Source organism: Falco cherrug, chromosome 4, assembly GCF_023634085.1.
Source record: "Falco cherrug isolate bFalChe1 chromosome 4, bFalChe1.pri, whole genome shotgun sequence".
NCBI classification, from domain to species: domain Eukaryota; kingdom Metazoa; phylum Chordata; class Aves; order Falconiformes; family Falconidae; genus Falco; species Falco cherrug.
Window position 1 is genome coordinate 71272129 of NC_073700.1, and position 26816 is coordinate 71298944.

A 26816-nucleotide genomic window follows, 5' to 3' on the forward strand; every position below is an offset into this window, starting at 1 on the left:
TCTGTCTGATTCCCAATAAAAGCTGCTAATTATTACTCAGAGATTTAGAGATATAAAAACATTTCAAAAATTTAAACATGTTCTATGTTATCACACTGTTGAACACACTGGTTGCTTATTGCAGCATTACCTGAAGCCAATGATGTGATGGGTGGTTTGTCTTGTAAATTACTGACCTCTAGTGTCCCATAACCTGTTTTTGCAAAACTAGAACACTAAAATTCTTAACAGTTTGTCTACTGCAGGAAAGAGAGCCCTCTCTTTTGGGAAACGACAAGAAATGTTACAGCAAATTATTTATATATATATATGTATGTGTATAAATACATATGGGGAACTAGTCTCTTAATGAACAGCTATATATTGCACAGTAAATTAATGACATTAGTATAATTTAGGTTATCTTTGATATTTATGATTACTTTCACAGCATTACTTGACATTATTGTTTTATGGATTTGAAAACCTTAGATCTGAAGCAAAAGCCTCCCAGATTTTGAACTATTATTCTGGTCTGTCTCATAAAACCCTTTTGTGAGGAATTGCTAGTACTGACTACTGGATGAAGTACAGGATAAATAAAAAGCAATTTAAAAATGAATCTGTAATATGAGAAGACTAAATAGAAGTGATGGCAGACATGCTAACCCCAATCTTCCTGTCCTTTCCAGTTACATTTAATTGCTACTACTTATTAATCAGTAAAATACTTTTTGTTTGCCTCTTGTGGCACTCATTGTGCAAAACTTGGGAAAATGGAAAGAAAAAAGATAATTTTAGTTTTTAGAAACGATTTTTAAAAAGGCTAGAAAAATAACTGCTTTGCTTACCTTATTTTATACTCCCCCCCCAAATTATTGAATTTAATTAGGAGGTGCTGTGCATTGCTTGGTGAATTAGACACATAAGCCTAAAGTATTTTAGTTATTTAAAGATCTGGTTTTGCTTGAAAGTTTATGACAGCATTAGATTTTTCCAGTTCTAATGGTCTATGGTATTTTATTTAATAGAAAAAATAAGTAGTGTGATAACTGTATCTTAATTTTTGCATTATATGTCACCTTTTTCTCCCCTCTAGGTGAAGTATAAAGGAGCTGCTAAGAAAGACCTTTCCAACTCTCTTTATCAGCAGATGCCAGCCACAATTGACAGTGTGTTTGCAAAAGAATTAATGCAACTTCAGAGCAAGGTACAATTTTAGAATCACAAAAATTATTTTAAAATGAATTGTGTGACAGAATATGACCAATTTGAATGATATATTTGAACGGATACTTGATCACCTGCTTTATTCATTTGGGTGAGTTCATCATCCAGAGTTTATTGTGATACCTTCCTAACTTCAACAACTACTCACTTCAAAAATCTTACTTGTTATTTTTATTAAATATAAATTTAAAAACTACTAGTGCATTTGTCAATCCAATGAAACCAATTAGAAATCCATGAATTCAATAAGGAATTACTGAATTCAGTGACATTGCACTCCATTTATAGAATAAATGGATCTTATATAAGAAACATTTCAATTTGGGTGTTGTATTAACTTTATGAAATGTTTGATGCTGAAAGGAAAACAAATAAATAATGTTTTTTTAAAGGCACTTACTGGTAGCAGTAAAAGTATTTCTGTTGATCTGCATACTACCACTCACAAAAAATTTTATAGAATTAAAAATATTAAGTCAAGTATATTGAGCATAGTGTAAAACATGCAAACAACCAGTAAAACAGTAAATTCAAGGTCATTTGCCTCCAGGGTCTTAAAAAATATAATGCCCTCAATGTAGGCAGGTGACCCTTCACTTCCATTGATCTCAGTGGAATTGAGTGTTAAGTATGTGTAATATGAATGAAGTTACAGATTTTCATTGTTACTCATGAGAGTTACAGCTGATAGACGGTCCTGATTTTCTGTCCACCAAGCATTTCCACATTTTTCTTGTTTTGCCTTTCTCCTCTCTTAAAGTTATTAACTATATATAGTTTAATACAGCCACTCTGTGAACACACTCTTAAATCCATATTATTGATTGTATCTCAGTATGCATTCTTCTAATGCAATGATTTTTTTTCAAATAAAGGAAATATTCGTAACAAAAGAAAGCACTGAAATCTTGGGACAGCTTGGAAAGAAGTGTTTTAATTTAAAACAATTTGTTAATCAAGGCTATGTTAAGCAAATATTATAAAATGAAGTATATTTTGGCTTTCATAGTTTGAAATTGAACATATATATACTCAAGTTAAAGCAGCACCGTAGCTGAAATGACCTTAATGTGACATTTCATTGTACAGTGAGTGATTAGAAGAATTACAGTAGAAATAAATTGGGAATTAAAACTTGTATAACACTTCTAAACTATTAGCTTGATTTATAAAACACTACTGACTAACTTGACTATAAAACACTCACTAGTTTGCCACAGATTTACTGCTGGATTCATCACAATTGAGTAGATTCTACATTAGTTTACACAAATGAGGTTAATTAACATCAGTGATGTGGCAGAAAAAATAAATAACTAAGACTAAACATGAAACCATTAGATTCAACAAAAAAACCCCAACAACTTTTAAAGGAAAAGATTGACATTTTCATTTGATATTTTTGCAGGTTTTCCTCAATCATCCAGCAGTCCTAGAGAAACAAATATGCATATAGGATGAGTTGTACCTAAGCAGAAACTTTTCTTGTAAAATTCATACCATTCCATTAGGAACAGATGCATTATAAATCATAAACTACCATAAAACTTAAAAGATACGCTGACACATTTTTCCAATTTGTGGTTTCTGTTGCAGTGGACCTGAATTTAATGATACTTTGAGAGAGATCCTAGGGGATTTTCTAGTGGAAAATCTTCTCTACAGTATTCAAATCTAATCCGTGTTGTGCCTATCACTGTGGTACCTAAGTAGCTAATACAAGGATTTCAGATTTCAGCTAGGTCAGGATATGGCAGAGGGGATTTCTGCTGCATCTATCTAGCTGGGATTGAGAATTTACAGGTCATTACTTCAGCGAGAGGAGACTGTGTATGCCATAGGAAGGAGAGAGAACAGCACCAGCTGGCCATTGTGCCAGCCCTCCTGCAAAAAGGCTGCTGTAGGCACAGAACTGCAGTCTGTCTCTCAATTATAGCAAGCTGATTTTAAATAGGTGGTGCTTTCCCGAGAGGTGGAGAATACGAGTACGTGTCCTCCTCCCCATCCACATCAGAACAAATTTACACCTTTGACTCCCTCTTCATGCTTCTTGAATGCGAGGCTGAGCTTGAATGCTTTTGTAGCCACATCAAGCAGGTGCTTTCTCTCGCTGTGATGCCATGCTCTTGGCAGGATCCATAGCTTCATCTGCCAAGCAGGTGAATCAGGACTAGGGGATCATGGTGTGGAAGAAAAAGAGCCACTGACCCTGCCTGCTATGGCCTGCTGGCACAGGACTGCTGAGGTTGGTATGCCTCTGCTGGGTGATCTCCTCACACAGGTGTGTCCTCTGCAGATGGTCTGTCCTCTGATTTGGTGTTTGATCCTAAAATGGTGCTGCTGCCCTGCTGCTGCCCAGCAGCTCAATTTTCAACCTACCTAGGTATAGTCCACTTTATTAATTTTTATACACTGTTTTAGATCACAGCCGTGATTTAGGAACTTGGAGGCAACAAGGGGACATTTCTTTTTTCTCACAAGAAATTATTCCCCCGCTACAGCTGCCCTCCACTGTTCTCTCCAGAGCAGACTACCATAGCATCATCTATCACTTTTGCATGCTTTAACTGGTACGGCAGTTGTCAGTGACTTCAGCAGAGCCAAGACCTTGTTCTGTAGGGTTCCAGCCATACAATGTCAGCACTGATGGGATCTTGCCATAATGGAGAGTACAACACCCAGACGTTTGTGGTTCTCCTCCTGTGAAACTTGCTCCCCATATTGGCTGTACTGGTTCGTGCTCAATTCCCTCTTCAAGATACATGGGAAAGACCGAAACAAGACCACCTCTGCAGGCTTTTTGCATAAAACCCATGTTTGCTCTTTGTGTTTTATTTAGAACTAGCATGAAGATGGAAGTAAATACCCACAGAGAAGGAAATCCATCCAAGATTTTGACAAAAAAATCATGACACTGTTTATAGGAAGAAAAATGTTTCAGGAGAATGAAGAAGAATTTCATAGCCCCACATACTTGCATGACTTTTATAAATTTTAGGTTTCCCTCTATGCAGAAAATTTGACTGTTGACTTCTAAATAGCTTTCTTGAGGGTGATTTTCCTCCCTCTCTCTTTTGCCATAGCTATCCCTCGGGTAAGCTGGAGAGAGCAGAAGTCCCTGTCCCCACTGTGTAACTTTATCTTCCTTGCCAGCCTACAAAGCTCTTCACCAATTTTCCTGTTATCTGCAACAAGAAAACAAAGTTGATGAGAGCAGTCTAGGCAGGAGCCCTCATTTTAATTTTCTTGAGAGGAAACGGGCATTTTCTGGAAAAATTGCATTTTCCTGTGGAAAATATTTCTGAAAGGAAATTTCTGATCATTGCTAGCCTTGGGCCAAGTCTTTTTCTTGTCTGAAGACCAGTAGAATGAATTCTTCATTACATAGAAAAAATTTTAATAAGGTGTCACAAATAATGATAAAGGTATTTAAAATTGCTTGGGGGGAAACAATGTTGAAAAAAGTATGTGTTTCATCACTTTTTTTAATCACATTATTTCTGCCATAAGAAGAGATTGCACTGGTTTTCTTCTTATCTGAAAGGAATAATCTAAAGCAAACTGAAGGCAGTTTAATTTTCTCCTTTGCACAGGGCAATATCTCAAATAGTAACTATATGTCAATGCTCAATAGTGTTTTCTGTTTGTTTTTGAAGATAATGAACCAAGTGTATATTAGTATTTTCAACCTCCATAGAGAAAGTTTCAGAGTTTTTCTTACTTATGGGCAGAATCCTCCTTTTATTTCACATGGATTTTTTTTTTTTTACTATGATAAACCTATTTTTTGTGGTTTACTGCACATTTACAATCATATTACACATTATCAGACTGTTCTATGTAAGTCTTAATGATTTTGTATGGTATCAAATCTCATGTTCAAGATTTCCTCTTTTTTGTGGTAACAGGTATTAGTTTCCTGGACTTCTCTAGTTTTGTTTTACACCACTACATCGGATAATCTAATTCTCTATCTAGAGATTAAAATGGCATTTTCTGTGTTCTTTAACATTTCCTCCTACAAATCCTACATGGTGGTTTTTATGTTTAGAGCTCAGCTTACTGACTATAAAGGGAAATACAAAAAATAAATATTTAATAGTGTTTAAAGTATTCCAAATCAGAGGGTCATTCAGAGTTAAGTTAAAAGAGTGCAAAGCCTTCCTCAATGCAGCTTCCCAGTGACATGCTGTTGTAGAAGAGAGATAAGAAAAATAAAAAATGAGTACTTACAAATTAGTTCAATCTGAAGTCATACCTACTTAAATAATTGCCTTGTATTTCTCAAGTTAATAAATGGTGCCACTGCAGAGTAGAGGTTACATCAGTGACCTGTAATACTTGATCTCCCTCTAGAGTAGTTTCATATGTAGATTTGATAAAGAAAATTAAGTTCAGTTAAAATGTGAAAATCGACCTGAAATGGAAATAAATGTACATGTGCTAACATGTAAAATAATGGTTCTAAGAATATTCATGAAATAATCCTCATAAACATTTTTCCGTGCTTCCTTGGGACTGATTTAAAGATCTGGGAACAGTTCTGCACTAGACTGTCCAAAACTAAAGGAGACAGCTATTGAACTTCTCCTAGCTTGTGATTGCTTCAGGGTTACTTAAGTCAATTAATAACAATAATGTGAAAAGATAGGAAGAACACAGCTGTCAAATAGCAAGTCAAATATTCCTACATTAAGCTAAAGTAACAGTCATCTTTTCCCAAGATAGTAGACACTCAGTTGTAATTTCTGTTAGTTTTCTTGCTCTGGGTGTTTATGTGCTATTGTGTTTTGCTGTCTTGGTTACGTAGCTCATTCACCAAGAGAAGAATATAGATGTTGAACCAGCAAAGTGGCAATGTAATAAAATACATATAAATCAGTAGATTTTGGAAGTAACTGTACGAGTCTGCTTTTCAGAATGGTGGTAAGTGGGGAACATCTTTAAAGTGACAATGTGAAGCAGGAGAAGTAGCAAAACAGTTTTTGTGGCATATGTTTATATAATAATCATACTTTTGCAGGAGATCATTTGTTAGTGATGCTTCAGTCTTGTTAAAGACTATTTGCTTTTCCAGTTGCAAGACGTAATCAGTATAGGGTTATAGACATTTTGTTGTTTCAATTTGCGTTTGTTTCCCCGGAGGCCTGATCATGTTGGATTTACACTGTATAAGGAGATGACACATTTTAAGTTTCCTAATTTGATACTTTCATTCATGTAGTAGCAGTGAAACGCCCCCCATCCCCCACCCCACCACCCCGCACCCCCATTTTTTTGGTCTTAATCTCTCAGCCTATATATCATTTTTTAATATGATAGAGCCAGGGCAGATACTAATGTATTGCCTCGGACACTGTGATCTGTGACTCAGATGCAATCTTGCTAAACACAAACACATACAACATTTTCTCACAGTTCTAGTATCCTGTCCTAAAAAAGTCCAGATCGCCATAGTTGAGAGTTCCCATCTACAAACTTTCACAGTGTTCTTTTATTGCTGTCTAGGGGTTAAGTTTCAAATCCTTCTCCTCCTGATCAGCTTTCAGTCTTGTTTAGTGTTTGCTGTTTTCTTGGGGATTATTTTAATGCTTGCTCCTGAGAGCTGTTAGAAAATGAATTTTCTTGATGCTTGCTGCCTCTTCAGGCATCAAAACCTGGTGATTTTTCTTAATGTAAGCCTAAAAGCTTCTGACAAGGATAAGTGCAAGATCAGCTTTTCAAGAGTTCTAGTATGTGAATGTCTGTATATGTAAGTATAACACAGTACACTGAAAGCTGGATGAATGCCCAACATTGAGCTCAGTTTCTATTATAAAAATAAATTTGTTTATAAACTCACAATCCAGGTCCATTTTCATTTACCATGATGACTATTGAATGTAAATATTATTTTTCTTTGTGAACCTTGGGGACTAGTAAAAATGTGTGTTGTGCTAATAATTTCCTAACAGTGGAAGAAATAGATGTTTGGGCTATGAGTATTTCATACCTGTTTATTTATGAGGAATGCACAAAATCTTTTTTTCCCCCTGAAAGCAGGGGAAAAAAAGAAAACTGGAATAGTTAATTAGCTGATAGATCCAAGTGTTTCAAGTAAAAAAAGCTTTTGCTTATGCTTTTCCTTGGGCTGTCTTCTTACCTTGTTAATTTTCTATTTCTGTATGTTTCTTTTTCTTCCCCCTCTCTACCCATAACTCTGTTGGAATAACATATGCAGAGAAATCTCTCTGCTGACTGTGCCTCATATGTCTCTGTTTTGGGTGGAAGCTGCTCTCATTTCAAGGCTCTGGTTCCACTAAGGAGCTTAATTACTACATTTCTTCTTGAATACCGGCACACTATGACACTAGGTTTAACCCAGCTCATATTATTATACCTACTCTGCTGGGGTCACAAAAGTGTAATGTTACTCTTTTCAGGTTCTCTATAAACAAAAACATGATGCTGAGAAAGGAACTTCAGATTATGCACATATGAAGGAGCCTCCAGATATTAAGCATGCCATGGAAGTCAGTAAATACCAGAGTGATGTAAGTACTCCTCCATCTGAAATGAGTTTGCTTGTTTTGGGTAGATGCATCTAACAGCTAACTGAAATGAATTGGGCATGGAGTATTTTCATATTTGATTAGTTGGTATTTTTTTTACATTATTTGCTCTGAACTAATTTGGGACATGAATGGTATGTGACTTTTATTCTAAACTGCAGTGGAAAGCACTTGTTATTGTTTGTTAGTAGTAAGTGTTTTTAAGTGCTATCACTTTAAAAGAAAATTACAAACACAGGTTCTCTGATTCATGTGTACCTATTTGTACTTCAAAGGTATATAAAGCTCTTTGTTTACATGAGCACCAGCGTGGTTTCAGTGTCTTACACTGTCAACAGTTGGACAGTTCTTCAGGGTTCTGTATAGTGGAGAGAAGGGGGCTGTTTCTGCCCTGCTCTTGCACGCTTTTATGCATGTGAATAACTTTGATCCTGTCTCGTGAATACGTATCAAATGAGTTTCAAAGAACAGTTTATGACTTACCTTACAGAATCTGGGCCATAGAGTTCAGTTCAATACCTGGCACTAGTTTATACCATTGACCAAAGTATTTGTGTAGTTTTACTTAAAATAATTTACAAGTAATTTAGAGCATTTAGCAATATTTTAAAAGTTGGTTGCTTTTTTTTTCCTTTTTTTTTTTTTTTTTTTACAGCTGTTAACTTCTTTAAGTTATTTAGGTTTTCACAATGTAAAAGCCTAGTAACAGTATGTACATTTTTTCTTAGTATCAAGTCAGATTTTACTTCATGGTTAAGGTACCTTATACTAGCTCAGTGGACTACTGCTGGGGGAGAAATGCTACCAAGATTAGTGTCTTGAATGATAGAAACACAGCTTTGAAGAAAAATTTAGGTTTTGTAAAAACTTACTTATGAGAAAAGTAAATTTTAGGAAAAGATTAGCTAAAATAGTGGGGTCATTTTAAAGGGTACACAAAACCAGTAAGAACAGCTGACATGTAAATACCTTTGAAGTTATGATCCATTTCCATTCTTCTTAGGTAACCAGGTTAAGTCAGGTAGGTATGTGATTTTGTAACTCTTGTTTCTCAGATGAATGGGATATTTTTTTGCTGTTATCAGTGTAGAAAATTAAGCTTGGGTGTTCATTTTGAATTATCTTAAATTCACGGTATCCTCCCTCCTGTCAGTGTAACAAACTCTCTTAGGTTGTGTAGGCTGAAAACTAAATGTCAATGTTAGATGTATGTCCGTGTGTGCAGAATCTTGACAGCTGGCCGCTGATTAAAAGGCTGCTGGAAAACTTCAGGGAAGCATTATGTTTGAAGAATAACTTTTTCTTCTGCTGGGAAATACCTGCGTTGGAACTCCCAGCAGTAATTTGCAACCAGCCTTGATTACAGAATTCCCTCTTCCTGTCAAACTCCGGCTGTCTCTGCTGTTGGAAGCATCAGGATGTCAGATTGACAGAGCGTAGGAGCTGGGAACATGAACTTCTCTCCCTATAAGCAAGAGCTTTGCCTAGCAGTAGGAATGATGGTGGACTACTAGAGAAGGAAATAATGCTGGGAAGAGAGATGGGAATCCCTCTCAGAGAATGTGCTGGGACCAGGAGGTATATAAGACGAGTTTTTAGATCAAATTCATCATGGCCTGAGGATTAGTGTGCTAGTGCAAAAAGCATTCCCCTTCTACAGCTGTAGATCACCTGCTAACAGAATTAAAGAGAGCAGGGTACAGATGTAAGAGTAAGTGAAATTCAGTTGTTTCATCTTCTGTCACCCTTAAAGCAAGCAAATAAGGGCAATGATGGCAAACGTAGAAGGGAAGGATGTTTTGATAAATGAGAACTTTTAACAGCACGCTAAAAATAATGAAAAAATATGAAGGAAATTATTTTCAGCCTGAGCAAACTTCAAAGAAATCAAACACACCCTCAGTATTCAACATAAAACTCTATAATCAGTTAGTTTCATCTGTTCAAGAACAGATTCTTTCTGGTTGCTCATGGGGAGCTGCAGTGCAATGGGGATATGTCTTTATCACACATAAAGGAGCAAGTTATGGAAGTCCAATTATTGTTCAGTGGAGTTGCACAGCTCCTGCAGATAATTGTTTGGGCACTGTGGTGAATAGCTGTGGATTTCTTGTTTTGTAAGTACAGGTTTAATTAAGAGCCATATGAGTTTTCATCTTTGAGTCAAAGTGTGGAATAGCAGGCATCCCAAATGTGGAGTGTTTGTCTTTCCAAACTATTTCAGGCTATGTAGCTGTGTAGAGTCACAGCTTTGAAAGTGCAGGGGAAAAGGAAGGAAACTAGGGGGAACAGGACAAAGCTCTTTTATCCACCACTCAGTACAGTATACCTGTGGGAGCAGAATGCGTGTTTACCTACAATGCTCTGCCAACTCAATTCAACCTTTACATGCAGGGTTTGCATCTAATAGGATTAGGATGTGTTTAAGACTATTTACTCAGCCTTAAAATAAGGCTGACATTTATACTCAACTCTGAAATGTGCAATTTCCTTTAAAAATTAAGTCTGTATTCAACTTACAATACATTTGTGCTGACATTTTGAAACTGTCATGTGCTGTAGGCCTTCACGCCACTTTGAATATCATTAACATGCTCTATGAGCGTGGGCTGAAGCTGTGTAATAGCGAAATACTGTAAAATCTCCTGAAAAATGTGATCATGTATAAGAAAAACATTCTTCTCTTCTTCATACTTAGAAGAAAATTGCTCTCAAAGGAACAGCAGAGACTTTTTAATGATAGGGATATTACTTGAAAAATAATTAAAATACTACATAATACTTGAACAAAAGCGTGTTTATCCAAACCAGAGTACTTTTCCCTACAAATTGTGTTTCATTTTTTGTGAAGTGAATGTTAATGATGTGACTTTGGCATACAAAACCATTTGGAGAAAAATGAAGTAGGGACCATCGGCCTACTTCATGCCTGTGGCTGGCTGGTATCATTTAGCTCATCTGGAAGTTTCCAAACTCAGGACCAAATCTAGGTTGTGGCCCTTAGAAAACCATCAGGTCACAAAATAGTGGTTCACCTTATGTGTAGCTGAGGGTCACACGGATGGAAGTAATTATTAGAACAGTGAAATGACATGACAATGAAGTTTCTAAAGCAAAGAAAACACTTGTTGTATTGTGCCTCAGTAGAAGTGCACGTAGCATTTGATGAAGTTACTCAAAACTGTGGATCACAGTTTTGCCTGTTCTGTGACCTGGTCCATCACTGCGCATAATGAATAGCAAAACAATGTTACATATTTGTACAGCAATTTATATGTCCTACTTGTTTAAAATTACTGATTCTTCTCATAGCATCATATTGTATGAAATAAAGAAGTGGTGTTCTGATTTTACAAATCGGACAACTACAATAGACTCATCTGTGGACATTCAAAAGGCAGTTTTCAGATTGGAGGTTGGAGCCCTGATATCTTTTCTCTTACGCTTATGTACAGAACAGTGCTGCTTTTGAATTGTTAGTTGACAGTTGGGCAAACACTTGATGTCTATGTATGCTTTTTGCAGTCCATATGATGTCAGTAGTTGTAATTTATTGTGTTTCACTGAACATTTAAATTTGCGTATTGAAGAAGTCTGTATTGTCTTAGACATAAGCTTTTTTTTAATGTTCAGGATATTGTGCAGTCACAATCCACGCACAAAAAATTTACATTCTTTCTGATAAATGAGATCAGCAGATTTTGAACTTGATGTGCTTAAACACCATCGAAAACATACTAAAACGTCAATGTTTGTTTTGATGCAGATCATGTTAAATTCAAGCTTCTCCTGGCTTTCTGTTCAGCATCTGCATTAGAAAAATCACCTTTCACTGACTTAACTTTCTGCTGACAGCGGTTGTCAACAGCAGGTCCCCCTGGACCACTTCCAACTGGTGCTGAAAATGATGTGTTTACTCCTGATGTAATTGGGACCAATCAATTTTCAAGCCCATTACTGGAAAGGATGACTGCATCAATCTGTAACGGGCCAGAAATGTGTTTGTCTCTTCTACATGAGCTGGGAAACAGTTTTCAACACCATTTGAGTGGGCATCAGAAAAGCTGTTGCCGATGGTGATTGTCACCAGTTAGTCGTTTTCTTAGTGTTGATGGACCCCAAAGTGCAGATGAGAAAAGGGGGCAGAGACACAGCTGACAGGCCATTAGTTAGTGGACTTGCAGCTCTTAGAAAATACTGTGTAGGGATGAACAACAAGAAACAAATTCCCTTGCAGATAGGTGTGCCCAGCTCCTTGCTGACTTCTGTGTGTGCATCTCAAGAGGGCAAAATGTGTTCACAGCTGCTTGTGCATATTTTCATAATTTATTGCCTACAGCTTGGAATAGTTTTGGAATTGGAACAGGGGAGAAGACAAAAAAATGCAGGAAAGGTCTCAGTCCTTTAAAAATAGGTGTACTTGGGTCATCATGTAGTGTAAGTTTCTGTTTGTTGATTGACAACCTGTTTTACAGCATTGTTAGAAATCTGTTTACCTTGCAGCATTGTTGTGCATTCCAACGCACTGGCACCATCACGAAAGGTGAAGCACTTCAGGAATCTCAGCTGGAATAAATAGACCATGTTTATCCTCAGTGGACCTTATGCCTTTTTATAAGAGCTGGAGGTTTGGCCCTATTTAAAATCAGTCTAGTAATTATACGGAAGCCCTGAATATTTTCCAAGCTTTGTGAAAACTAGTGGCAGTTCAGAGTATGTAATCACATTTGGGATTAAAGATGAAAAATGGCTGTTGTTCAGATTATCGTTCTTTTTAAAAAATATTCAACAATGTAATCACTCTATTGTAATTTCAGATTGGGGTAGAAAACCATATTAAATTTAGTTGGTATTGTAATTAACTATCTGAAACTTCAAAACTGGAGTTGGTACAGGTTTTTTTCTGTTTTTGTCCCTGCTGCTTTCTCGCTTGCATTTCCCACTGGTTTGCTGTAATTCTCTATTTAGGTCTTTCACTGCTGCTCCTAAGTTGTCAGTTATCTTGGTTACTTTTTCCTATGCAAAGGCCAGTTTGAGCAGATGTTTCGTAGACCTGTGGTCCTCATAAAGAGAGGAAATTCTTGAGCATTTGGTGATTTTTTTGGTAGAGCCTGAGCAACCCTTTCAAGTGAAGACTGAGTAAGGGCATTGTGTAGTGCTTGGAGATTCCAGTCAGGGTTTGAGCCTCTTGGTAAGGGGCTGAACTAACTCAGGATAAAAGGTGGGCCCTTCCCTGGGTGCTTCTGATGTTTCCTTTCTTTTGTTGCTTGACCAGGCTTTATTTTCTCTTCTCCTCTCTTGTAGGCTTCTCCACTTTCCATCTTCTTGGTGCGCATTGGGTGCACACACCGAGCTGGTTGCTTTGCCCTGTCTACATCTGTTCCCCTGCTCTCGGAATAGCTCTGGTTTTACTGTTCTAACAGAGGACTATAAAAAAAAAAAAAATCACTGGATGGAACAGAATAGCAGCTGTGTAATAGAGGCCAGCACACTGTCCCAATGGGAAGGGGTCAGCATCCAGGGATTGAGGTTATTCAGGAAATGGGAAACATATTTTTTCTTTCTTTGGCCTACCTCTGACAAACTACTGTTCTGCTGCATAACATTTTTATTCTCACTGGAGTATGACAAGCTGCAGAATGGAGCAAATATATATTGCAGACATTTGTAAAATGCTAGATGACTTTCCCTCAGACATAAGTAATAGGTATACTGGTTTAGGTGCAGGAAGAATAATAATTCACTCAGGGAAAGCTATAGCAATTGGCCTTGCATCTAATATAATTGGAAACGGTGAAATATAAAGGACTGTCACTGTCTTATCACCCCTCCCCCTTCCCCCCTGAAATTAACCACAATCCATTATTTCATGTACTATATGATCATGTCATTTGGGAGCAATAAGTGACCACATTTCCTCAACTTTATCACCACTATTCTTGATTCTCTGTTGTTAAATTCACTCCATTCCTAATTTCTATTTTGAGCACATATGCTGGCCTTTAATTTGCGATTTACATGGATGATAGGGTGCTATTCAGAAACCTGTTTCTGCTGCCTTTGTGGTTTTCACCTCACCTCATGTGGTCATTAGGATGAACAGCATATAATTAACTAAATTCATGTAAAGCCCTGAATTTCAAATGCTTGTCTGTACATCTAGTTTCTTAAAAAAAATAGAGGAAATATAAACCTAACCAAAACAAAACTTCCAGTGGTTTTAAACAAGCTGTAAGAATCAGTTTCTGTTTTCTTGATAGGTGATACTTGGAGCTGTATTAATCCAGCCTATTTATTTATTTATTTATCTATCTATCTATCTATTTATTTATTTATTTATGAGTGATTATACTTGTGTGTCACTCATTGTAGGTTAAAAATTATATGATCTATTTGTGGGCAAGCGGCCAACAGTGAAAGCCTGTTTAGCTTGTCTACTTATCTGAAGCCATATAGATGCAAAATTACTTTCCCATTGCCTGTAAAATACTTGCCAAAAAGTAAGATTTTTTTAAAAAATAATTTTATTTTTAGAATAACATTTCTAGAAATTATGTATTATCATTGAGTGCTGAGTTTGTTGAATTTATTGTGTTGTACCCAGAGTGAAACTCTACATAGGAAATAAGAACTAGATGTGGAGGTTATAAGTGAAGCTTCAAGCTGAGGACTTTCTTGATGGTGAAATATTACCTTGAGAGGTTGATTAATGGTGTTAAATAACAGAAGAAAATCTAAAAGACTGCCCAGTGAAGCAGGACTTATTCTCATACCATTTCCTGTAGATTTCATTTTATGTTCTCTAACTTTTGCCTGAAATTTCAATTTGTCAGACACTTTTGAATACTAGGGATGATTTTCTTAATCATTCAGAATAATTCAGTAAGACAGCTCTTGGAAATTGGCTTAGATTGGCACATGTGCTACAGCAAGGGAGAGGAAAAAGTCTACAGACCCTGAAGAGGGAGAAGAAGAGTCACTTGTGGTCTCAGAGCTCCGTCACGTACCTGAGGTCTATGCTGTTCCTGCAATTGTTTTGCTAAATGGAGAACATTTGGACTCTCTTACCTGTGGTTTAGCCTTCTGGCCGAAGTTTTCTGAGCCCATTCATTATAGTAGTGGCTTTGTACAAACAGGAAGATTCAGTCTCGTACTTCATGTGCTGGAACACTCAGCCTTCTTGTTCCCATGATTGTGTAAAGGGGCAGATAAGTGGAGTTGTGGGGAGTGGGGGATGTTGAGGTGGAGTTGTGTCATTGAATTACATATCAGCTGCACAGCTGCCTGTTACTGAGAAAGATGGTCACTGTGGTAGAATTACAGTTTCTGTTTGGTGTAGCTGCAATCTGCTAGGCTGCGGTGCTCATGATATCATAGGGGGTTAGTTTATATTAGAAAAGGGCACGGCATAGAAAAAATTCTGTACTCTTAGAAGTCCTCTGAAATTTAATGATAAAACCTAATATTTAGGTTTTTGCAGTGCTTTCATATTCTGCTACGCTTCTAACCAAAACCATTTTTCATTTTAATATTGTATTTTATGCTTCTGAATGTCTTCCTTATCCTGTTAACCTATGTGTGGGTCTTGCTAAATAATCCCTGTCAAGCTGGACTGTGTTGGAATAAATGAGGCAGAGTTCTATTGGATTTGATGGCTGAGTTGATAGGTCATTCAAAGCTTATTTATAAACTTCAGATGCTTTTGATTGTTTATTTTAAACAAAACTGTTGTGTTTTTTTTTTTTTGACAGGTATCCTATAAGAAGGATGTCCAAGATACTCATAGGTACACTGAAGTGCTGAACAGGCCAGACATAAAGATAGCAACCGAGATAACAAAGATAATAAGTGATGTATGTTTTCCTGTTACTTTATTTGTATTTTTTAGACTTTATTCCAATTTCAGTCCAATTATTTAGAATGCTGCTGAAATTCTCAAATGTTATGAGCAGGAAACCTGCAACCCCAAATCTGGTATGGCCTTTACAATTACTGGTCATTGATCTAAAGACATTAAACTTACTAAAGTTAGTTTTGTTTCATCTTTAGTCATGATAAACATTCTCATAATAAATCATATGCTTGTATGCTGTAGTGCATGTCAGAAGACATACCAAGCCTTTTTTCATCTCAGTACAAGAGAAGCTTGCATCCCAGGACTCCCCTTCTTCCTTCCATCTTGGCTGGCAGTGACAGGGAAATGCAATTCCCCGCTGTCCTTCTGCGAGCTGTGCAAACACACTGCTGCTTGCATGGGGGCTCTCCTCCCTGAACTCCCCTCTCAAATTCTTTGCCCTCCCACCGTGACATCTGCTAATGGATAGGTCAAGGAGCAGTTTGAGAAGCAGCAGCATGTGATGCAGTTTAATATTTTATTGTAGACAATTCAAACAATATATATATTGAAAGTCCTGAGCCAAGATTTTAAGTAACTGCTGATAGTTTAATGTGGGACTGACTAGGCACCTATGGGGAAACAGTTTTAAGAGATCTGAGATTCACCTTTTAAATATTCAGGATTTTCTGAAAACCGAGAACTTCTACTAAGTCTAATGTTCAACACCCACATTTACTCATTGCTGTTCTAGCCTCCTTCGAGTTAGAGCGGCTTTGGGACTTCGATTTCTCTCAGTCTGTTGTTATGATGTGTTCGTGCTGATTCACAGTGCCTGACTAATGCAAGATGCCTATTTTAGGCAATGGGTAATTTTGTTAGTGATACTGCAGAGCACCCATTGTGAATTCGTCCGTGCTGTTTTCTAATGCATTGTGGGGAAAAAATGCAGCAATTTGCATGGGAGCCAATTCAGCTGGAAAGATCATGTTAACATCGACCTTGCAGGGCTAATTCTGCTCTGTTACACCAATGCAACCTCACTGCCATCCGGCAAGATTGCAGTGGTAAAACCGAGAGTGGAATTTGACCTTAAGTTTCAAAAAAGCTGCCCCTCAGCCTAGTTTTGTTTCAAGACTATTTTCAGCTGCTACAAATATTATTGTGTAAACTGCATACCCTGTCATAAGAAATGCTGAGCCACTGTAACTCATTCTGCCCTGACTGGGAGAACAATATTCCTTAATAGCTTAAGCTATGCATTTGGTTAAAGTTGAATTTTGTGAATGCTGTGCATTGTGTTCTACAATAATGAAATACCACGTTGTTAAGGAGCTGAAGCCTGAGAAGGGCTTTTTTTTTTTGGAGCTGATTAGAACAGTGGTGTCAATGCAGATCACTAAATGAGACTTTCCTACTAGCTTTAATGCTTATGTTTCTCTTGATAAAACAGAAGCAAATAATTTAATAGTGATTCATATTAATTTTTTAAAGGCTGAGTACAAGAAGGGAAGGGGAGAGATGAATAAGGAACCTGCTGTACTTGGAAGACCAGATTTTGAACATGCTAAAGGAGTTTCAAAACTCTTAAGCCAAGTAAGATTATCTGTCATTTTACAATGTCTTCATTCAGATATCTCATTCCTAGTAATGCAAGAAAATATTTAGATTTTTAGATGATTATCTCTAATTGCATGAAGATTATGTTCTCAAACTTTTCATATATTATGGCATTGACTGGTAAATTTAAGATTCTTAGGAAACAATATACATTTTTATGCAAAAATGTAATTAACTTTGACTGGTACAACTCATCTCTTATGGAGATGTTGTATATTTATACAGATTATCTAGTATTTCTGAAATATTAACTGTATGTAATTCAGAGGCAAATTTTGCTACTCATTCAGTTTGAGTGGAACCTTACCCTGTGATTAATCCCACAGAAGTAACTGGGGTCTTTTGTGTAACTGCTTGCTAATGAGATCTGAATTTGGCCTGACATGTAAACCGCCCGCCTTCCCTCCCCCTGAAACTGAACCTTTTCTGTACTACTTTCTGTTATATATTAACCTCAAGGAAAAAGAAGAAAAGAAAAGAGAGATCACTTTAGTCCATAACTAAAATAAAAACTGGAAACACAAATATTCCCACTTTTCCTCTTATGAGTCTTCTACTTATAAGACTACTACAGATCAGCCTGACATTATGAGAAGGGATTTTTGACTGCTGACCTGTTTGTTGTTTTTGTTCATTTGTTTGTTTTTAGTTTGGTGGTGGGGTTTTTTTGTTTGTTTTAGTTCAGTGGTTTTTTTCTTGTTTTCTGGAATAGTTCTTTAACAGTGCCTTGCATAATCCTTGCTAGTAATCCTGTCAGGCTACACATAGAGCTTTTGTAAACCCAGAACAAGTTCTGCCCTCCTGTAGGAGGGAGAGCATCCTTTGATTGGAGAAGGCCATGTCAGCCTTCCTGGAACTGGGAAAAAACCCCAAATGTAGTAGTGTATACACTGGAACAATCTGAAAGTCGATGTTGTGTAACAAATACTTGTGATTTGACTAGACAGTAAACATCTTCCCTAGAACTAGCATAAAATGAGAAGTGTCAGAGAATAAGCTGCAAAACAGTGCAGTGTCTGTTTGCAAGAGGTTGAGCTCCTTTTGCTATCACCAAACATTGTCCTTAGATGTCTGCTACTTGATTACCATTTTCACACTGGATCATCATCAATTTTGAAGCATTAATACTGCAAAAATGGAAAAAGAAGAAAATACATGAAGATTTATTGCTTTGTTGATGACATGTTCAGAATCAAAATGTGTGTTTTCCAAATCTCTTTCATCCATTTTGTAATGGCAAGAGATGCTAAGAGTTTCTTTTGTGTATAGCATTGTGCAGGCTTAGAATTCAACCTGTGCTTTCTAGGAAGACCCAGTGCGATGCTGCTTAGACCTGGGTGTCACTTACAGGAAAGAGAGCTGTCTGTCATTTAGCAAACACCTTTAGTGGCTTTTAAAACGGTTTGTATCTAAATTCAGTGTGTGGTATCCTTTATTTCTACTCAGTGGCTGTCTACACACTCCTTTCTTTGTATCCTATTTTAGAATCTAGTGGGTTTGCAGCTGCCTGTCACTGCAAATGGGACTAAAGCGCATCCCTTTCAAATAGTCCTCTCCATCTCACCAAGCCTGGTACACTTGAGGTTATGGGCCAACAATTGCAACAATCAAAAAATACCAGCTGGATCGTGGGGTCCTGCAGGCTGATGCTGAGCCAGCTGCATCAGAAGCTTCATCGATGCACTTTTCATCTCATTTTTGTTAGATGTGCTTTTTCTCTTGGACAATGCGTGCTGCATCTGCAAAAGCTTTATAGTAGAGTCTCTTCACTGCCAGGGACTGGGATGGCAGTAGTTCTAGTTGAGAATCCTGCAGAAGAGAACATTTGGTGTGCAAGAGAGTCCAAGTAGTGCAGAACGTGTGGCAGGAAGAGAGGAGCAGTTGACAAAATGTAGTTTGCTTACAGCTTATTTGTAAAGGAGATTCTTACTGAACCTTGGTGGCCCAAACTCTGCAGCCACTGGGCCTGGATCCAGCGTTTTGGGATCTTTCCTTCTCTTGTCCTCTCCTCAGTCTTCTACACTGTTGTGGCTACTTGCAGTGTGCGTGATGGGGAACGTACTTTTAGAAAGGGAAGCAGTGCTTCAGCCCGCTACTCTGCTGCCAGCCATCTGCATACAGCAGCATGGCAGCATGGAGGCTATAAATACCAAGCTGCTTTCAGCAGTGGGGAGCTGCACTCAGCAATTCCCCACCTCCTCTGAAGGAAGGGCAGTGACCATGAGTTGTCTAATGTTTTTATATATTATTTGAATCATTATAACACTTGGACACACTGATCGTAAATCAAGAGCACAGAAAAATGAAGATGACCCCTGTGTCCAAAGAGCAGCGTGGTGGGGCAGGATGAGGATTGCACCTGTGCTGTAGGGGAGGGACAGCCCTAAATATGGGTCAGTCACGTCAGTCCTCTTCATGCAAAGATCATGAAGCAGGCTTATAACAATTACAAGATTTTAAAAATAGTAAAGTTAATGATCTCTTTATTGTCTCCAGACTTTCTGGCTTTTAGGGTTTCCATTTGTTTCTCAGCAAATGGGAGCATTATGAACTTTTTGTGCTGAAAGTTGATAATCTCCCTTTATAGCATGAATCTGTAAGCTGCAACATGCAGAGAAATACTAGTTATTTGACCCTCACAGTAAATTTGCAAAGTTGACAATTCTGATGGATGTAATGGGAAGAGAAGATGATAACATGTTTTAATGTGGTGCATATGGGTAGGTAATTTAGAGAGTATAGAGAACAGGAGCAAGAAGAGGTCAGGCAGTGTGGGTGTAACGAAGGGAGAAAGCAATCAAGGCAAGCAGGAAGGCAAACAAAGCGAAGAAAATAGTGTTAATGTTTGACTGGCACTCAAGGCTCTACAAAATCAGTGTACCCCCCCCCTTCTTTTTTTTTTTTTTCTCTCCTTTTTTCTTTAACAAAGCTTTTGACAACAGCAGCAGCAAAAATAATAGCTCCCAGAACTAGTATATTTACCCACAGCACGCGGTAACCCCTTTCTGTTGGTTTTAAACCAAATTTTAAACAGAAACTGTGTTAGCCCTTGTGAAAACATGAAGCTTGTCAATTTGCTGAATGTACATTGTATAACTTGGGTTATTTTTTGTGTTTTTTATAAAAACAAGCTCTTGTTTATGTTTCCTAATGCATTTTATTAGGTTTTTCAAGAGCTGCTGTTGTCCCTTATAGTGTTCAATAATTGGTTTTATCATGAATAATTTTGGATATTTGTATTTTGTACTGGATCTGGTGCTTATTGTTTCAGGGATAAAATTGTTAAAGGTAGAATGTTTTTCAAAACATACCTCATCTGAGATTATCAGTAACAACACAAAGAGCCTAGGATTTTCTCAGTGTTTCTTTAAAGTCTGCTAGTGCTTTAGCAACCAATATTTTAATTTAACTCTTTGTTTATGTTACATTTTCTTCAATATCTATGTATTCTGACAAGTTTTTACTTTTTTAAAAATACGTTTTCATATGGTCATGAGGAAATGCTTTAGCTGCAAATGTCTGCTTCATCTTGGTATCCCAGTGGTTGAATGATTCAATTTTGGTAGTTTCTTTGTAAATCTGAACAGTGGGTGATGTCATCCACTTCTGAAACTGAACACTCCCTGTGTGAACAGCTTTGAACTACAGATTTGATTTAGGAATGTTGCTGCAAAGCTTCAAAAGACACTGCTCTGTCCAGCTGCAATTCTGACTTTTATAGGTTTTGTGCAAGGCCGATGAGAATTTTGTTTATCCAGGCCTTATTTAATTCCAGTTTGGTTTTTCAGGGATCTTGTTGTGTTAAAGCCTGCAAAGTCTGCTCGCTCTTCAGCAACAATTAGAGAACAACCTCCACACATTTCTTTTAGATTAACCCCATACATACTCTAAAAAAACCAAACCCAAACAAGACTTCAATTAAGACAGTAAATAAGTACCCATTGTTTCAAACACTCATTAAAGTAAAGCTTTTGGTTAATGATGAAATTTGTAATTAAGCTTCCACTAACAACTGTCATTTCTACTCCCACTTTTTGTTTGCTCTTCCACTGTGCTATAGCATTGCTAAGACCTCCCCCCTTCAGATGTTTTAGAAATCATCGATGAAGTACTTCTCTTCCTTGTTTTTAATCACAACCCTTTCTCTTGGGCGTATTTTTCCCCTTTAAACTGCATTCATAACTTTCTCCTGTTTAAAAGAAGGATAAATACCATGTGTGTTACTTCACAGTGACTCATCCATGGGCTTGCTCTTCTCCTTTCTCCCTCTCCCACCCCACGCTTTCTTTCAAAAGGGAGAAAGAAACAGGAAAATACCGATAAAAGAGAAAGTGAATGCATGTGTAGCTTTCAATGCGACGAATCCCTTATGAGAAGTCAAAGTTAAATTACTGCTGGAAGTGCTCTTGAGATACTGCTGGGGCCATCTGATATTACTGTGCAGCCTGCATTTTGCCCCAGAGCGATGTGCGCGGTGGTGTTGGGGAGGACAGCAAAGGCAATAAGCAGAGCAGCCAGACAAGGCAGCAGGGCCTAGGGGTACCGAGACATCGCTCACCACAGCAGGAACATTTACAGTCGGATTGGTGGGAGGGCTCCTTAAATTTGGGACCTTCCTGCACATTGGCATCGGGACACATTAGCCCTGTGAAGACTGGGTTCACTGGCTCCCCCTCTTCCCTTCAGTAGCAGTCATGTGAAGTGAAGTGACACTAATGAGGATGGAGTGCTGGAATCTCTAGATTGAAATGTATGGCTAGAAAAATCTTCTTCAAGATGGCATGAAATGGCTGCAGCTGGAAGATGGCAAGCCAGTTGTGAGGAAAGGTCGCTTTGGCACTGATGCTTTCACTCTTAACAAGAATATCAAGGACCGTGTTGTGCATTTGGTCTGTGTGCACAGTTTGTGGTCATTTGTTGGTGAGGCAGAAGACAGCCTGCAATAGCCGGATGTTTAAATTCTTGTGCACGATGTTGCTGTGATGTGAGCTGACGCCCAAGGCATACAAGACGATTTTTCTCACCATGCTGACTTGATCCCTGGGTTTGGAGGCTTTTTTAATCACATATTCCAGCACTGCCTGATTTTTATTAGAAAGCAAGTTTTGGATATACCTTTTAAAAGAGAAAATTCTCTGATTTATTCCTTCACTAGTTGTACAGAATGTGGATTTGCCTTTGACAAAAGCAGTGTCTTTGTATTCAGATACATGCTTTTGCACTTGATCCAAAGCCAAGGCAAATATCAAACAATATGAACCAGATGAATCTACCAGAAGGCAGTAGAGTTTTCTTTTCTAGAGTTAGTGTGATAGATTATGAAGTTCATCATGTGTTCAGATGAAGTTTCTCTTTAAAAGTAACAATGTTTTAGAATTTATTTCCTGTGAAAAATCAATGTAAGTGCTGGAATCATAACATAGTTCTTGAACATAGATGGTTAGTTTCTGTTTAGGTGGCTTAGTTTTAGTTTCTTGTTATCCTGATTAATGAAATATTGGACATCGTGGCTAAACATAATGAGGTTGTGTAAGCTAAACCATGTTGAGAGTCTTTTGAGGCAAGGAAGAACTAAAAAAGAAAAGGAAAATTCTTCCCACAACTAAAGCTGAGAAAAAAACAATTTTTGAAGGAGATTGTTTGAGGTGGTTTAACCATTTTATCAGACATTCATGTGGGAATAATGAAAAAAAAGTAAGGAAAAAGCCACGTATTTATTTAACGCAGAGCATGGTAAATTATAATGGATGCTACATAGACTCAGATATCAGGTGTCTGACTAACAATCATGAAAGCAGCATAATTCAGGCTGAACTTTATTCTCCTCCATTATGCCCAGCTGTTGGAAAGAAGCAAGGCATGTGTGCAGTGTCTCCAGATGTTTGATGTACACGCATAACAAGGGGGGCAAAGGAGGGAGATTTACTGTTTGTTCGATACCGTATTTTCAGATTCTGTATTCGGTTCTTCAGCATCTTTTATGGAATTTTTGTGATTTATTTACTTTTAATGCCATTGCCTCAACATCAATGTATTGCTCATTTCTTCTTACATGTTATTGTTACCCCTTTTTCTTTTGAACAAGAAGAAAAGAGAGTGAAAGTCATTTAATTATGCTTTCTAACACTGTAATGAGGTGGGCATTGTCCCCAGGAAAGGACTGTACTTCAGAGATTCCTCGGGGTCTCATGGGAAATTTCTGGCAGAATTAAAAATAGACCTGGGGGCTCTGGTGACAGCCTAGCACAGCGCGAGTGACATGTGGACATGGTGGTGGGAAGATGGGCGAGTGGGAAGTTTGATTCTGACTTCCCACTTTGAAGTGGCTGGAAAATTTGCAAGTGATTTATTTTAGAAGTTATACAATGTATTCATCTTAGAAATTGTTTTTTTTGTTAAAAATACAGTTTTAGTGGCAATTATGATGTGAATGTTTCTCAGTGAGTAGATTATTAGTTGCTAATCAAACAGTTTTGGTTTATTTGATTACTCAGGTGAGTCATATGGTTTTGTTTCTGTTTCCTTTTTATAAATCCTTTAGCACTAGTAATTTCATACAACAATCTTAAAATTATTATTTTTATTTTAGTAAAATGCTGATAAACAAAACTTACTTTGAAGCCAGCACAAGACAATCATGGGGTGGCTAAACTGAGCTTCTTTAAACATCTTCATTGTTTAAAGATTTATGGATAAGGCAGTTTCTCTTAATAAGCTCCTTTGTAGCGTGACTTCTCTGTGCCTTCTTTAAGTGCTACACGTTAATATTAGATATGTTTGTTCTGGTGGAAGGTGAAATACAAAGAGCAGTTCAGTAAGGAAATGAAGAACCACCGGTACAATCCTCTTGACAGTGCTTCCTTCAAGCAAGCACGGATTGCATCCACGTTGGCAAGTGATGTAAGTGAATTCGGTTTGTATTTTATGTGCATTTACATCCTGAAAAACCTAACATTTGTTCTCAAAAAGAATTTATTTTCCTACCTGAAGAATTACTTTGAGCAGCAGTATCTGATATACAGTGTGTCTGTATAGCAGGTACTGCACATTACCTATTTCTTCCTCTGCTTCTGACAAAGACCTTCTCCAAGGGCCTGCAGAGTTTTTCATAACCATTTTGGATGAGATTCATCTCGCTTAAATTTCTGTGACAAAAGGTATGACTGCTCACTCTGAGCTATTGGCCTTGTACTCGGTCCCTTTGTATTCGGGAAAGAAATAAACAGCTCTAGTGGGCAGTTCTTCTGACCTGTTGTAGATGCCTGTCTTTAGAGGAACGAAGTGCTGGCATTTCTCCAGTGGCTGTAAAAAGAGGTTGCATGAACAGCTCAGATTTGGATGTCTGTCTTTTAGACTTTGTTTTGCCAGTTGATCTTCTGAATGGTATTACAAAGTGCAGCAGTCACTAGATTCAGTAATGGGTGCCTGCTCCTGGAGTCAAGTTGGAGAAAACATGTATTGAGTGATAATGCTGTTGGGATGATGTATTTAACAGTGTGTCTAATGCTAAAAATGTGGGGTCTTCTTTAAGGCCATGATCCCAGGTAGTCAGGAGACAAGCCTTCTTTCTTTAGTCCAGCATTTCCCAAGTGTGGGGCACCACCCAACGGGAACAGGAGAGATTGGCTCTGGGAGAGGTCCAAGAGTGTATGTAATTGTTTCCAAAATCCAAATGCTTAGTAAAAAAATTCACTGAACTACTTATTATTAAGAGATATGCAATTGAGCATTGTTGATTTGAAGTTTGCCTAAATCACGTGAAGAACACAATGCGTATTTGGAGGTAACTAAAGGTATTGGTTTAAAAGATTTGTCATCCAAGATAGGTAAGGTGGCTGGTTTTCTTCCTGTAAATATGGACATCCAGCTATGAGAAGTATGGAAAATCGTACTATAGCTGATAGGAAGTTATCTTCTACTACTTCATTAAGTGATTTTCTTTTGCCTTTGGTGACTATATTGCTTGTCTTTGCTGAAAGCAATCTGTATTAAATAAAATATCCAGGAGCACTTCCCTTGAACTATTTTATATACAACTTTTTTATTTAGACAGTGTAATTCTTGAGTCAAGAGGAAAAGAACAAGAATCAACAGTGTTTAAAATGAGTAAACTCACTCTTGATTTAAATTGTTGGGGTTGGGAGGGAGAAGAAAAAAAAAAATAATTCCTTTCTAGTCTGAAAAGTCATACAAAGTGTGATTTTTGTTGTGTCTTTTTTGAGGAAAAGTTTGACTGGTTTCCATATACTTGCTTAGTAGAATGAATCCTTTATTTGTTCCTTTTCTTCCAAATAATAGTAAATGAGTACCATCTAGTGGCTGGTAGAGATTGTTCAGGCAAGCGCTTAGCGATTTCTGTTTCTGGACGGCCACACTGTAATACAAAGCTGTGAATTATTTTGTTAATCTTTATTGTACGTAACCTGAATTCTCTTTCCAGGTGAATTACAAGAAAGATTTGGAAAGCCTACACGAACCAACCTCTGATCTACCAAACCTGCTATATTTAAACCATGCTTTAAATATCAGCAAAATGCATAGTGATGTAAGTTGACTTTGTAAGAATGATCTGAAAAATATATGTAGTAAGGAATGTAGTATGTATAGTCATTGTAGAATACATACATTTTTAGTACTTGCTTCATGGTCTCATGTAGTAGATAGTAGTATTGTAACCACAGTAGTTGAGGGATGTAGTGAATTAAAAAGGGCTTTTAGGGTGAGAGGTTTCAGTTACTAGTACAACTAATACACTGGATAAGAATCACACAGACTTCTGGTACTTGAGCATTTCTTCTTACATGTCTGAATCCTTGCCTGTTTATTCCTTTGGTCTGATACTGCTCTCCTTGCAACTCTCATTTTGCGTAAGACCTTACTGCTTTCATCTGCAAGTCTCTGTACAGAAGTGACCATTATGCTAGTTTAATATTTGGACTTCTGCCGTAAACAGCCTCCTGAGTGCTAGCTTCCCTTAGAGCTTCTCTGTCTAAACCATTTTCCCCCTCCTAAATGTCTGAGGCTTCCTACACTGGATCAGGTAACAGTCACACGCTGTTCTGCCATGTAACAAGTCATGCCCCTTGATGGGGCTGCCGGTCTGACGTAAGATGGCGATGGGGGCTGAAATAGAGAGGAAGAGATAGGAACCCTCTGGTGCCAGTGAAATGCTGAAGCTTCTCTCCTATTTCAAGAGCACCTATGCTACATATGCCAATACTGGTAGGCTGGGTAGCTGCATTTGTCGTTTTTTACTCCAGAAACCACGGAAGGGTCGCAGAACTGCTGTGGAAAGGTGTGAGTGGGTGGTGTTGGGAAGGAAGGTTGCTCACGGTTGGCAGGAGGTGAGTGCTTCACACACAAATGACTAGGAGCTGTAATGACTAGGAGTATACTGGGTCATCTTCTGAGTCAGTGCCTACTTGTGGAAGCTTATGTCTAAAATAATCAGAATAATCCCATCCTTTCCATCTGTACTTGATTTTTGTGGTGCTCTTTGGTGGTGTGTTTTTATCTGTCTCCGATATGTGAAGCTAACACTGATTATCCTCTTTTGTATGGGTAATAAATGACTTGATAGCTTTCAATCCCTGCATTCTACA

The 26816-nt window shown here is 37.7% G+C and overlaps 1 protein-coding gene across 4 annotated transcripts in view; it reads left to right on the forward strand.

The window, feature by feature from the left end:
• NEBL (nebulette) overlaps positions 1-26816 on the forward strand; it is a 269845-nt gene that overhangs the window by 181253 nt on the left and 61776 nt on the right. For 3 of the 4 annotated variants that reach the window (XM_055708679.1, XM_055708681.1, XM_055708680.1), the window contains exons 4-9: positions 1079-1189; positions 7632-7742; positions 15512-15613; positions 17089-17190; positions 24007-24114; positions 25655-25759. The exons of the other annotated variant lie outside the window; for it this stretch is intronic. In XM_055708679.1, the coding sequence (XP_055564654.1) occupies positions 1079-1189; positions 7632-7742; positions 15512-15613; positions 17089-17190; positions 24007-24114; positions 25655-25759 (639 nt within the window). The remainder of the gene's footprint in view (positions 1-1078; positions 1190-7631; positions 7743-15511; positions 15614-17088; positions 17191-24006; positions 24115-25654; positions 25760-26816) is intronic. 4 annotated transcript variants of the gene reach the window in all.